The sequence below is a fragment of the Crassostrea angulata genome, chromosome 1, assembly GCF_025612915.1.
Source record: "Crassostrea angulata isolate pt1a10 chromosome 1, ASM2561291v2, whole genome shotgun sequence".
Lineage (NCBI taxonomy): Eukaryota > Metazoa > Mollusca > Bivalvia > Ostreida > Ostreidae > Magallana > Magallana angulata.
In genome coordinates, this window is record NC_069111.1 from 27,975,368 (window position 1) to 27,990,737 (window position 15,370).

The 15,370-nt window shown below is 35.5% G+C and overlaps 1 protein-coding gene across 1 annotated transcript in view; it reads right to left on the bottom strand.

The window, feature by feature from the left end:
- The window catches only part of LOC128191934 (uncharacterized), a 128,283-nt gene that overhangs the window by 15,444 nt on the left and 97,469 nt on the right, over positions 1-15,370 (bottom strand). Inside the window, 18 exon segments of the mRNA XM_052864310.1 lie at positions 178-315; positions 557-682; positions 1,097-1,225; positions 1,525-1,776; positions 2,044-2,160; positions 2,348-2,470; positions 2,976-3,104; positions 3,421-3,546; positions 3,779-3,940; positions 4,066-4,232; positions 4,492-4,690; positions 4,886-5,137; positions 5,247-5,450; positions 5,564-5,692; positions 6,047-6,286; positions 6,439-6,597; positions 14,686-14,799; positions 15,073-15,186. Of these exon segments, the coding sequence (XP_052720270.1) occupies positions 178-315; positions 557-682; positions 1,097-1,225; positions 1,525-1,776; positions 2,044-2,160; positions 2,348-2,470; positions 2,976-3,104; positions 3,421-3,546; positions 3,779-3,940; positions 4,066-4,232; positions 4,492-4,690; positions 4,886-5,137; positions 5,247-5,450; positions 5,564-5,692; positions 6,047-6,286; positions 6,439-6,597; positions 14,686-14,799; positions 15,073-15,186 (2,880 nt within the window).

Below are 15,370 nucleotides of genomic sequence, written 5' to 3' on the forward strand. Positions count from 1 at the left end.
AATTGGTAACTTATAGGAGAAAACAATTAACATGCCAGCACACCAAAAAGTGATTTTTAATCTTTTAATATGTATTATGATATATATCTTGTAAAACAACATTTTCCACTAAAAATATATAAGTTATGGAGTAAAAGTGATAGTCAAAATGATATTATTTTGAAATGTTTATCTTACCAACACAGGAACTTTCATCCAGCGCATTAAGGAAATATCCCGCTCCACAAAAACAATGACCTATCGTTTTATTTTCTGAATCTTGTTTACATCCAAATGAGCAATTCAGATTTGGATAGAGCGAACAAATGTCTTTCACTGGAAAATAAATTGAAAAACTAAGTAACGTGTACTAGTAAAATACAAGAAAAACGTCTTTTATACATTTGGTAGATATAATGAAATAATCAAGTAGTTAAACATTTTGTCTATTTAAACTTTTCTCTTTAGTTAGATATTTAAATATGACAAATTATAATAGCGCAACATATATTCTCTACATATTTTCTCATTTTGAAACTAAATAATTGTATTATAAATGTAGCAATCTTAAGCTTACCAACAACACAGGTTTTTCTATCATCATCCAGCGTGTAGCCGAACTCACACTCACAGTTAAACCCGCCATCTTTGTTGACACAGCCCTGGGAACAGCCTGCCACCCCAGAGGTACACTCATTGATATCTAAAGGCAATACATTCAGTATGAAAGGATGACTGTACAGCATATGTAAACATAATAATGTTTAATTCAGATAAGAATTGCCCCAAGCGTAAAAATCGGGTTTCCCTCATTATATCAAAAATCTTGACAGAATAGCATTCGAAAGAATAATCGTTATTTATTTGTTCAAAAGTGTGTCTTATTTGAAAGAGTCGGGGGAAGAAGTTCCAACTGTACGTTGGAGTTATCCATCTTGTTCTAATTATGACTTGCAATAAAGATATTGAATAAAGCCAAAAGTTAATGATAACCATTGTCTTGCAAAAAGTATCAAAAGATCAAACGTGATATAACTACGTTCGCAATGTTGCTAATTATCTATTATAATCATATACAATCGCGAGCATAGCTGATGGTGCAAAACACTCTGCATACCGTCACAGTCGTATGGAGATTTCTGTTTGTAGCCCTCTGAACACTGACAGGTATAGTTCACCTTTGTGTTCATGCACTTCGAAGAGCGCGGACATTTATTCAAACCAGGATTAGAGCATTCGTCAATATCTTACAGAAAAAGATGATTCTTGTATAATCAAGTTAATAGAATGCATTATACAAATATAATTGTGGAGATAGTTTAAGATATAAATTAGCAAACAAAATTGCTTAAACTACAAAGCAGTTAATATTATAATTTTAAATACAAGATATATACTAGTATGCATGTGCATATACAAGATTTTTGTCTTGAGCAAATTTTTTATGTGTATCGTCTTTTAATATGTAGAAAATTTATCTATTCGAATTATATCAGAACATTTACCAGCATGTTATAAAATCAACTCAAACAACAGAAATTTCACCTTTACAGTCTTCCCCGATTTTTTCAAATCCACCTCTACAATCGCATCTGTAGAAACCCTGTAAATTGTGACAGATCTTATCTGATCCGCAGATCGCCGGGTTGTCCGTGCATTCGTCTACATCCTGGTCACACCTGGAGCCCTCCCACCCGGACAGACAGACACACCCACTGACCGGGTCACACCTGTCTACACCTGACCCACAGTCACAGGTCTGAGAACAGTTGTCTCCGTACTTTGGTGGAATGCACGCTACATTTGGGAATGATTAAACAAAAAATCAAAATTAACTATAAATTCTACATGCATTATTTTTTGTTATTAATAATTACTGACTTCTTATTTTTTTAAATAATATATTTTTCAGTACATTCAATAGTTTTATTTTACGACCGATTGCTTATCCTGATATTTAAATTAAAAGAAATTTTATATAGTGATTGATTCAATGGTTAAATATTTTTGCCCATATTTGATATACATGTATCTTATCGTTGATCATCATCTAAAGTTCCTCACCCGAGCAAGTAATTTTATCCTCGTTCAGAACATAGCCCGGAAAACATGAACACTCGAATGAGCCCACTGAGTTGTGACATACTTGACTGCAAATACCCTGGTTACATTCATTGATATCTGTCAAATTAATCAGAAAAAATACCGGTAACACAATGGAAACTCTCTCTCTCTCTCTCTCTCTCTCTCTCTCTCTCTCTCTCTCTCTCTCTGGGAATTTAACGTATTATTTGAATATCTATCTCAATATTTCTCTCTTAGGTTTATGCTTTGTTATGTTATTAAGATCCAAAAATTATTAACTTACCTGTGCAATTTATTCCGTTTGTTTCAAGTTCAAAACCATTTTTGCAGATGCACTCAAAGCTTCCAGACGAGTTATCGCACGTATACTCACATGTTAGGTTGTGATTTTTACATGTATCGGTATCTAAATATAACGAATACTTATTCATATGAACATGCAATGTAAAATATAATCTTATAGACCACGAAACAGTTCTTTGATAAACAAAATACTTAATGACATACTATTTAAGACTTTTCACACTTAATGCTTTTGTACAGTACACAATTTACATGTAAATACATGTACATTTGCGTGTACATTGTACATATATGTGGGTGGTTTCATTGCATTTGCATTTGCGACATTAATCGTTAATATAATAGAATAGATGCATGCTATATTTTAATTTCATACAAACGTTATTTTGGAAAAATAAGCCCATTAGTTTTTCAATTTCACTTGTTTCTGGTTTATCGGCTCTCGTATTTTGATAAAGAGTTGAACAATTGTGATATGTCGATCTTCCTTTTGTTATAAAGCTTGTTTAAATAAATATTATCTAATTCAAATATACATCTATCTAGTCGTGCTCAAATAATCTTTGGATCTGTTCTTGGAATAGACTAGAGTGACATTTTTATAATACCACTTTGAGAGCAGGTTTTGTTGTCCTCATTCAGTGTAAAACCCGATACACATGAACAGACGAACGATCCCTCGGTGTTGTTGCACCGTTGGGAACAGCCAGACGTGCTTTCCTGACACTCGTCTATATCTATTAAAATCAGAACAAAAACTTCACTGTTTGGTGAATTAATACAAAAAATCGAAAAGAAGATTGACGTTTACTCTTGAATATAGTATGATTAAATCTCTCAAAATCAATAAACAGGAAACCTCCTAGATGGCTTTAAGTAAAGTATTGCATAACGATTTTTTGTGTGTTTTTTTTAGGTAATTCAAGGATATAGATTTCGCAATCTACAGACTTCTTTATCGCCCTTGACTTGCATGCTTAAGGCTGAAATCTGTGTCCTACATATCTGACAGATAACTGTGGACATAAGGATCAACGGGATGAACATGTTTACCTCTACAGATGTCTTCCACTTTGCGGTAACCAGGTAAACAGTTGCATTTGTACCCTCCCTCGGTGTTTTCACAGCTCTCTGATTTGACATTGCATACAGCCCGAGTCCCGTTGCACTCATTTAGATCTTGAATTGAAGAAAGAAATAACTCGGACAATAATTTATAGCACTGTCGTCTGTTTTTAAAACAAATACAATGTCTGTGTATTTCTTTTAATCTGAGGAACTGGGTTCAGTGCACATAAAACTGACATGTAACAGATTTGTTTTCTAAATTCTTAGTACTTTTAATGTTGATCTCTCTCTCTCTCTCTCTCTCTCTCTCTCTCTCTGAAATCTTAAGGTTTTAAATACGTACCCTCGCACTTTTCATCCACGTCTCTAAACCCATGCGGACAAGCTGAACAGTTGTATCCTCGATGGAAGAGCTCTTCTTGTTCTGGGGAGAGGTCTGTACAATTTCTACCATGGGGACACGGGTCTTGGGCACAGCCATCTACCTCACGTTCACAGTCATCGCCTAATAACCAGAAACAAAACGCATAATAACAAGAAAAATCACAGTCAAATGAAATAATATATTCTTTCATATTAATTAAAAAATAAGAAATTCGTCTTTTTCTTCACTGGATTTGTATAAGAAACCTGTATATCCTGTTCTGCAATCACAAGACGCTCTTTTAAACTGCTCTGTTTCTGAGTTTTTTATGGTCGTGAAATTGCAAATTCCTCGTTCGCTGCACCTACTACACAGAGCTATGACGATAACTAGCGGCGAAGCCTCGACCTCATAGTCATCTATAGCTGTGATACTGAAAATGAAATAAACAAAATGTAAAAAAAAAAAATAAAAATAAAAAAAATATATAATGTCTAATCATGTATTTGTCGAGCATAGTGAAGTTTTAAAATTATTATTTTGATACTTAATTTTGTTCGGCTTAGTATAGTTACCATGTTTCCAATGTATAAACACAGTCTTAACTTGAAATCAATTCATTAAGACAAATATGATATTACTCTTGAAAAAGGCGGGGGGGGGGGGGGTTGTTATAAAATTTTGTTATTTACCTGATGCCTGATACACTTGTATCAGAGGGGGTCCAAGTTGCAATTCCAGACAAGTTGTTGAATTCAAAGTTTGTTTCCGGTCTCTGTAGTATCTTGTATTCGGCTTTACCGTCATCAGTAATGTTAAATTTCATAGTAACTGGGACATTTACTTGTGCTTCTATAAAAGTGTCTCCGGAGATATAGGGCGATTCGTTTTCTAAAATTCAATCAAATCATTATTATTATGCAATGTTCATATTGTTAGATAATCGTTTTATAAGTGAGACAGATTGGATGTAAATTGTTTAATGTTAGGCAGCAATACAATAATCCTTTAATGAAAAAATACATGGTAATAAAACATTACATGTTTACAATAACTTCTTAAAAATCTTTATCTCGTGAAGTTTACCAATAGTTTTCGCCGCTAATTTTGATGTACTGGCTTCACTTCCAGAAGACATGGCTAAAGACTTGTCACCAGTAGCCAAAAAGTCAAAGATGCAAGCTTGATTTTCTGAACCACCACAAGCAACTTTGGACCGATTTCTCTTTTCTTCACTAAATTCATCAATAAACAACGGCAAGAACTCTGGATGATGGAAATCACTATGAGACAAACCAGTGTCGTATTGGAAAATCGATGTATTCTCGGTAACGGACCCTATTGAACGAAACGTTGAAATAGATAAACTGTACATATATGTATATATATATAAGATTATGCATGAACGTATAATGCTGTTCAATATTATGTACATTATTTTACTTACATGCCTGCCCAAAATTTATGTATATGCTTCGTTCGCTTTCGACACTACTGCCTGATAGTGTTGTGCCGTTTGGGAGAACGAAATCATTGGAACTATTGCCATCAAAGTTACCCATCAATCCAGTCACCGAACCATTGTAAGCGTTATCAACTACAGCTTCGCATGTTAGAAATCTTACCCCAAGGCCAACTTTAATCGTGATGGCTGAAGATAACGATAAAAATTAAAGTTAAAACTTCACATATAAATGGTAGTTTCATAAAAGCTACATTGTTACATAATGATAACACCATGGTTTATGAAGATATTTGGCTTACAGGAATTTAGGAAGGAAGCTACCACTGTCCGATTGTCCAGCCGAAGAGACAAAAACTTCGTTATGTATGTAAAGTTTTGGTTTTCAAAATTTCTTGTCAAGTCTCGACCATCCCCGAGAATGTACATTTCTACAGAGAAATTTAAGCAGAATTTTTTTTAGCAATGAATAAATATATAGTCCAAGATAATGATTTCAAATCATCGTTCATGTCTACCGTTGGATATTGTATCAAGTTGATTTAAGAAAATACCATAATGATTACTTATTTGCTTAAACAAGCAACGATACATGTACATAAATTGTATTTCATCATCCGGATTATTTAATTTTATATTTCGATTAAAGCATACAATTTCAAAATAATTTCATTGTAAAGAAGCATAATAAAAGAAATATCTGAAATTGCCAACTTATTTATCATGCCAATACATGTACAGTGTAAATCACTTCTGTTCTAAATTTGTTACACTTTTTGTCTTACTGTCTCTCTTTCTTGACATTGCAACTTGAACTCTTGCTCCAGTGTGGTCTTCAGCAGCAAAAGCACTGAAGATTGTAGCATTGATAGTTGTTCCATTTTCATTCGTGGCCAGATCAGTTCTGGCTTGAAGTTCAAAGTTTGTTTCATTGCTTATTTTCATCATCGTGTATTCTCCGTAACCATTAAATGTATATTGATGTCCATCTAATGTAGTTATATGAGGGTCTCCAAAAAACCAAGCTAAATGAAAATAAATATTCCAATATTCTCATTTTACAAACATATTTATGCTTGGCACAAAAATAAATCGTAAAAATGTCTCTTTAACTGTATAAAAACATTTTTGTCATTTAATTATTTAAGTGGTTTTTCAAACAACGTTAATAACCAACCAGCACTAAAGGGCGATCTGCGATAACATCTTGTAATTGGTCGAACTTCATAGAACCAGTCACAATGTCCTGATTGACAGCAAATGTCCTTCGGTTTGACGTCATGGTTATGGTTATTGAAACGTTCGAAGAAAGGGTTGTATTCAAGTAGCGTTCCAGCTGTTGGAGATGACCTTATACAAGATCCAAGGACTGGGCTTCCCCAAAAAGAAGGCGGTATAAAGAACGGATAACAACATTCCTGTATACACATGAAAAGTTGAAGACCATTGTAAATTAACAAACACAATAACAATGACATGGTCAGACATTCTGTTAAGAGAAAATGTTAGAAAACTTGAGTAACACAGAATAAAAATGGGTTATTTTCAATACTGATCATTAAAAGAATCAAAGTCTAATTATAGAAGATTTTCAAATTAATCATTAAGATACAATTGAGTCCAACCGCTTATTTGAGTAGCAAATATCCATTTTTAAATCGAAATAGCTATCTAGGTTTTCATATATACGTCGAATTTAATTTTAAAAATCTCAATATACGCAAGCTATCATTCATACTTATTCAACAATCAATTGCCTGCACATTATTCGAATTATCATAACTAGTAACCTATTTTGAACTTTTTTAAAATAATGGTTGGGGCCATTGTTTCAACTTTCAATGACTGCTAATTATATCATTTTCACCCTATTTATTTCAAACTCTATATGGTCATATTTCCAAGAAAAAGGTATCAATTCTGTCGTAAATTTCTGTAATACTTTATTGTAATAGTTTCCTGACCCTCAAGAGTCACTGTATAAAAAAGGTAAAACATTTTTATACATGCTTGTTGTAATATCTGAATAACCTTTTAATAGCATTGCCAGAACAACCTTACAGAATACAGGTTTAAATTTCCAAATCCTTGGCGATTCTGCATGCACAAATCCCATAGCTCAGAGCTCAGAGCGGACCCAAAGAGAATCTCGGGCAAACCCAGAGTAGACATAGAAAATTTATTTCATTTGTATGAAAACCAAGATGCAAACCACGAAAGCAAACACTGATCCAGTTTACCTAAACAACCTCCAATCTTGAATTCCTAACATTGATAAATCACTGCGTCGAAAAATTAGAAAGCCTGTTAATCATAATTAAAATATGAACATCGTCGTTACCATGCAAATGTATCTTTTGAACACACTTAAACTCATTCAAATGACATATCCCACATTTTTTTACAATAATGACTTCTAGCTTACGTAAATGCAATTCTTTGAATTGTATATGATCTTACCGCATTTCTCCCCAATGTCATCGAGGCATAACAAATTATATTTTTTATGTTGTCTATTCTGCTAAACATAAAACGTGGGTCAAATCGAAGTAGACCACCATCACATGGACACTCGATGACCTGTGCCATGTTAGATAGACGATCAGCGACCCCATTTTCCTTATTTTTGAAACGCCAGTTCAAACACTCTCTCTCTTCACTGCTGAAACCTTCGCTTGTTGTCATTTTATAAATCCAGACACCAGTCGTACCTAAATTTGTGATTTGGTAAGATAAATATTTCTTATTCACATCGCGATTAAATAAATATAATATTCGAAATTCCAAAAAAGCATTTTAATTGAAATTGCTTTGGTTTTTAATCAATAAAATTCAGGCTGAATACTTTAAAAGGTATTATGCTCTTGCAATATTTATTTTTCAATCTTGCTTCTAGTGTGGTTTCAAATGTTTCAGATGAAATGCAACATTGTTTCATATCAATTTTAAATCTATTAATCGATTTTAAATACCTGTGTTTCCTGGAACCGAACTCATTCGAAAAGCTGCTTGCTGGTTTGAATAGGAATTTTTTGTGAAAAATTTCTGGAACCTGTAACCCATCGCAATTTTCAAATTTTTGATGGGCTTGAGATTCACGTCAATGTAATTAAACACCACGAAAGTATTCTTGGCATCCGTGATGAGTAAGCACTGTATGGTTATTGTCTAAAAATATAATAATACAAATTTACTTTGATTGTGATGTTTAGTTTGCATAACTAATTTTTTCAATTTTGTATAAACTACGAACCTTAGATTTATCTGCATACAATGACATGTCTGTCCACGTGACTTTTAAAATCCAGCTTGCCTCAAATTGTGAGAAGTCCTGAGAATAAAATGCCTGTACGATAGCACTACCCTTCACAAGAACACCTTTATGGCTGTCGATTTCCCTGAAATAGTTACACCAATGATATTTTTAGGTAATCCCTTCAAATAGAAATCTAGGAATAATTAGATGTCAAACTGTCTCTACAGGAAAATTTAATAAATCAAATTTGTATTTGAGTTTGAAAAGCATTTGCGTTTAAGTTTTAGAAATACGTGGTCACAAATATATTACTATCATACTGTACTCATTCTATGATTCTATAATATACTGATTATATGTAATAAACGCACTAAAGGTCTCGGTTTGCTTTACAGAACTTACTACATGACACTTTATCTCTGACAAGCTTACATAAAAAAATCGTTATAACGAAAAGAAAAAAAAAAGAAATAAACAGCTATATAATTTCATTCATCATTTTTTGGGTCTCTTTTTAAGACAAGGTTATTCAAATGTAATGTCAATATATTAATAATTGGAGAATAGTTGAGATTATTTAGGAATCAATGTGTCATCATTTCAATCTTTACATTAAAAAACAAAACATTAAATTGCAATCTCAACGTCCCATGTTTATTTTAAATAATGTTTTGAAAAAAATCTTAATTTAGAGTTAAATTTTAATTGTAAAGATGTAATTGTATCTATCGTAGTTTGTGTTTTGCTTGTACCTTTAGGTAACTGTCAACAATAAAATTCACTTTAATATTAAAGAAATTTAATGAGGAAAAATCAAATCAATTGAACGAAATTAATGAGCATGTCAGGAAATATCTGGAATTCAAGAGACTACTTAAATCATAACGTACCGATTATATGCTTGGTAAAACACGCCTGCATTGCTTTGGTGGGTAGCCAAATCTGTCCAAAATGGACAGATAATTTGTAGTTTGGAAATATCATTTGAGTTCATTTCACGAACTGAAATACCATTGTAAGCTTCCCCTAACCCGATTAAACCATTGGTACCAATCTTTAAAAGAAATTATAAGAACATTTATTTAAACCCATATGAAAAATATGATAAAAGAAAAAAAGCAACACTAACTGCAAAACATAAGCGCTTTCATTGTTCAAAATCTTCAGACGTTTTACAGTCGTTAAAACTATGACGTTACCTCGTAATTACGTCATAGTTTTAACGACTGTAAAACGTCTGAAGATTTTTAACAATGAAAGGGCTTATGATTTGCAGTTGGTGTTGTATTTTTTTTATACACTGTATATATATATATATATATATATATATATATATATATATATATATATATATATATATATATATATATATATATATATATATATGTTTGTGCTTATTATATGTATATATCTATGCAATGTGTATCGTCCCGATCCTCTCAAATTGTCGTTTAACTGCATTCCACCTGTATCTCAAACGACCGTGTAGTGAGCGACCAGCGCGCTAGGTTCCCTTCGTCATCGAAAGCAAGATTTTTGTCTTGCCTAGATGGCCCAGTGGTTAGCGCGGTGGCCGCTCACTGCTAGGAGAATGGGTTCCAGAGGTCGTTAGTTCAAGCCCCGGCCGGGGCGGAGGTGGAGCTCCAACAAGGTGAATTTCTTTGTGCTTTATGTATATCTTTATCATTCACTATGGGCAGGTATATGTCAATTTGAGAGTTATTGCAATGTTTGTGCTTATTATATGTATATATCTATGCAATGTGTATCGTCCCGATCCTCTCAAATTGTCGTTTAACTGCATTCCACCTGTATCTCAAACGACCGTGTAGTGAGCGACCAGCGCGCTAGGTTCCCTTCGTCATCGAAAGCAAGATTTTTGTCTTGCCTAGATGGCCCAGTGGTTAGCGCGGTGGCCGCTCACTGCTAGGAGAATGGGTTCCAGAGGTCGTTAGTTCAAGCCCCGGCCGGGGCGGAGGTGGAGCTCCAACAAGGTGAATTTCTTTGTGCTTTATGTATATCTTTATCATTCACTATGGGCAGGTATATGTCAATTTGAGAGTTATTGCAATGTTTGTGCTTATTATATGTATATATCTATGCAATGTGTATCGTCCCGATCCTCTCAAATTGTCGTTTAACTGCATTCCACCTGTATCTCAAACGACCGTGTAGTGAGCGACCAGCGCGCTAGGTTCCCTTCGTCATCGAAAGCAAGATTTTTGTCTTGCCTAGATGGCCCAGTGGTTAGCGCGGTGGCCGCTCACTGCTAGGAGAATGGGTTCCAGAGGTCGTTAGTTCAAGCCCCGGCCGGGGCGGAGGTGGAGCTCCAACAAGGTGAATTTCTTTGTGCTTTATGTATATCTTTATCATTCACTATGGGCAGGTATATGTCAATTTGAGAGTTATTGCAATGTTTGTGCTTATTATATGTATATATCTATGCAATGTGTATCGTCCCGATCCTCTCAAATTGTCGTTTAACTGCATTCCACCTGTATCTCAAACGACCGTGTAGTGAGCGACCAGCGCGCTAGGTTCCCTTCGTCATCGAAAGCAAGATTTTTGTCTTGCCTAGATGGCCCAGTGGTTAGCGCGGTGGCCGCTCACTGCTAGGAGAATGGGTTCCAGAGGTCGTTAGTTCAAGCCCCGGCCGGGGCGGAGGTGGAGCTCCAACAAGGTGAATTTCTTTGTGCTTTATGTATATCTTTATCATTCACTATGGGCAGGTATATGTCAATTTGAGAGTTATTGCAATGTTTGTGCTTATTATATGTATATATCTATGCAATGTGTATCGTCCCGATCCTCTCAAATTGTCGTTTAACTGCATTCCACCTGTATCTCAAACGACCGTGTAGTGAGCGACCAGCGCGCTAGGTTCCCTTCGTCATCGAAAGCAAGATTTTTGTCTTGCCTAGATGGCCCAGTGGTTAGCGCGGTGGCCGCTCACTGCTAGGAGAATGGGTTCCAGAGGTCGTTAGTTCAAGCCCCGGCCGGGGCGGAGGTGGAGCTCCAACAAGGTGAATTTCTTTGTGCTTTATGTATATCTTTATCATTCACTATGGGCAGGTATATGTCAATTTGAGAGTTATTGCAATGTTTGTGCTTATTATATGTATATATCTATGCAATGTGTATCGTCCCGATCCTCTCAAATTGTCGTTTAACTGCATTCCACCTGTATCTCAAACGACCGTGTAGTGAGCGACCAGCGCGCTAGGTTCCCTTCGTCATCGAAAGCAAGATTTTTGTCTTGCCTAGATGGCCCAGTGGTTAGCGCGGTGGCCGCTCACTGCTAGGAGAATGGGTTCCAGAGGTCGTTAGTTCAAGCCCCGGCCGGGGCGGAGGTGGAGCTCCAACAAGGTGAATTTCTTTGTGCTTTATGTATATCTTTATCATTCACTATGGGCAGGTATATGTCAATTTGAGAGTTATTGCAATGTTTGTGCTTATTATATGTATATATCTATGCAATGTGTATCGTCCCGATCCTCTCAAATTGTCGTTTAACTGCATTCCACCTGTATCTCAAACGACCGTGTAGTGAGCGACCAGCGCGCTAGGTTCCCTTCGTCATCGAAAGCAAGATTTTTGTCTTGCCTAGATGGCCCAGTGGTTAGCGCGGTGGCCGCTCACTGCTAGGAGAATGGGTTCCAGAGGTCGTTAGTTCAAGCCCCGGCCGGGGCGGAGGTGGAGCTCCAACAAGGTGAATTTCTTTGTGCTTTATGTATATCTTTATCATTCACTATGGGCAGGTATATGTCAATTTGAGAGTTATTGCAATGTTTGTGCTTATTATATGTATATATCTATGCAATGTGTATCGTCCCGATCCTCTCAAATTGTCGTTTAACTGCATTCCACCTGTATCTCAAACGACCGTGTAGTGAGCGACCAGCGCGCTAGGTTCCCTTCGTCATCGAAAGCAAGATTTTTGTCTTGCCTAGATGGCCCAGTGGTTAGCGCGGTGGCCGCTCACTGCTAGGAGAATGGGTTCCAGAGGTCGTTAGTTCAAGCCCCGGCCGGGGCGGAGGTGGAGCTCCAACAAGGTGAATTTCTTTGTGCTTTATATATATATATATATATATATATATATATATATATATATATATATATATATATATATATAAACAAACGTATGTAGTTACATACAAACACTTTTGAAAATCCACCATCTGAACCATCTCCAATGAACATTGTAGTTGTGCAAGTTATAGCAGATGTGGTTTTATCATCACCAGTCAGCAAATTATCGCCAGAAGTAAACCCATGTTCAATTGTATATATCGTTGATGGATTTCCTACTGTTGTCATATAGATGATACTGGTTTGTGAAATATGACTTGTTGGTAAAGAAGTGATGGCAGTCGATTGTTTAAAGGGATGTGTGGTTCTTAAAGAACTGTTAGCTATCAAAGAAGGTATAAAAAGAGCTGTGGTGTCAAAACTTATGCTTTTTGTTTGGTCAGTGGTAAACGTATTTGTGACCTCCAAAGTACTTTTAAATGAAGAATGAACATGTGTAGCTCCTGTTGAGGACATGGAAGTTGATGTTGACCCACTTGGTATTATTGTTTTTTCTTCCGTATGCTTGCTTGGTTGAATGGTCGAGTCAAAAGATGTGCTACTTGAAGTTACATCTGTGTTTGGTACATTGCTTGTTGACTGTATTGTCAATATGGCAGAAGTGTTTGATGTTAATGATGATGTTTCTGCATTTGGTGTTACAGAAGTAGAGTTTACAGAACCTCCTGTCGTGATTGTTTCTTCTGACGAAATGTTATAAAAGGTCTGTGAGGTACTAGTCTTCGTGTCTAGTGTAGCTTTTGGTGGTACATCAGGGTTTTGATTGGATGTTGTCGGAGAAAAAACTATTGTTGATAACACTTCTGAAGAAGTCGAGGATGCTGCCTTGCTTGTTGTAGTTAGTTGAACAGTTGAACCAATTGTGCTCGTTTGTACACTTTCTATAGCATCTGAAATGCTGCTTGATATTGATGTTGTAGAACTCATAGTTTTTTATATGATAGCAGTGCTCGATTTTGGGATTGATGTTTCTGCATTTGTAGTTAAAGAAGTAGAGTTATCCCCACCTTTTGTCGTACTTCTACCTTCAAATGAAATGTCTGATGATGTCCGAAAAGTACTGGTCTTTGTTTCCGGTGTGGTTATTGGTCTGGAATCAGGGCTTTCAGTGGATGTTGTCGACAAAGATATTACTGTTGAGGACTGATTTAAACCAGTTGAAGATGCTACATTGCTCGTTGTTATTATCTGACTAGTAAGACCTAATGTGGTTACTTGTACACTTTCTATGGTCTCTGAAATGTTGCTTGATATTAATGGCGTAGACCTCAAAGTGGTGGAGTTAGAAACTTCACTGATTGTTTTGGTAGTTGGTGGTAATGTGCTTGTACGTTTAGTTGAGGTCGTTAATGAAGATTGCGCATTTGTAGCTCCTCTTGAGGTCATGGAAGTTAATGTTGATTCACTGGGTATTACTGAACCTTCTATAGTATGCTGGCTTGGTTGAATGGTCGATTGTTGCAAAATTGTGCTCCCTGTAGTCACCTCCAATATCGGCATATCGCTTGTTGACTGTATCGTAGATGTGCTACCAGTGCTCAGTTTTAAGGATGATGTTTCTGCATTTGGGGTTGAAGAAGAAGAGCGCTCCGCACCTCTTGTCGTGCTTGTAGCTTCCAATGAAATGTTCGAAGTGAGTTGAAAGGTACTGGTCTTTGATCCTTGTGTGGTAAATGGTCTGGAATCAGAGCTTGCAATGTCTGTTCGAAATTGTAGTCAAAGAAAACAAATGACTTATACAACAATACTCTCATATTTTAAAATATTTATATATCTACGATAATCAAATGAAAGATCAAAGGTTCGAACCATCAACCCATAAACATTTTAAACTACTCGTAAACAATGACAAGAACAAAGTCATTGATGTATAACGTTACCCTACTTTCATCAATTTATGGCATAAGAATCCAAATCACTATCATTTCAACATTTATTTATATCAACAGAATTAAATGATCAATAAGGATAATCATTCAGTTTCTACTAATTACTTCTACAGTCTTATAAATAATAAATAATAATAAAATCATCTTTTACAGCTTGATGCAAGACTTATGTTGTACAAGGAATTCTTACCGATTTCGCAATTTGTTCCATTGAATCCAGCAACACAGTCGCAGTGGTAGTGATTGATAAGATTTGAACAGGTACCGTTGTTTTTACAGGGACTTTCGGAGCACATATCTATATCTGCAACATCAAGTACATGTACAAAGACATTGAAAGGAAAGATATAGAATAAAATGTGTTTTCTATTTTGAATAAAAACATTTTGAACAAAGCTATCATCATTGGCATTATTCTTTGATTGTAAAGGATGTAGCCTATCAACCTACTTACTAGATAGAATTCATTGTACTGTAAAAATAATCAAACCCAAACATATGCAGAAACTGGTGCCTCTACTTTAAGATATTTAGGTTTTGGGTTTTGTTTGTCTGATACTAAGTTCTTTGAACATACTGTTTTCACATTCTGTCCCATTGAATCCAGAAACACATTCACAGTGGTAGGTGTTGACAAGGTCTTTACAAGTCCCATTGTTTTTGCAGATATTTGGGGTGCAATCATCGATATCTTCAATATCAAGTACCAACTCATTGATCAGCAAGATATAACCGCATTCTACTTTCCTCAATTTATGGCATGAAAATCCAAATTATCACCATTTCAACATTTGTTCTTATCAACAGAATAAACAATCAAATCAAAGATTTCAAAAATGGTTGCATTGAAAATCAACAGAAGCACATTCAGAAGA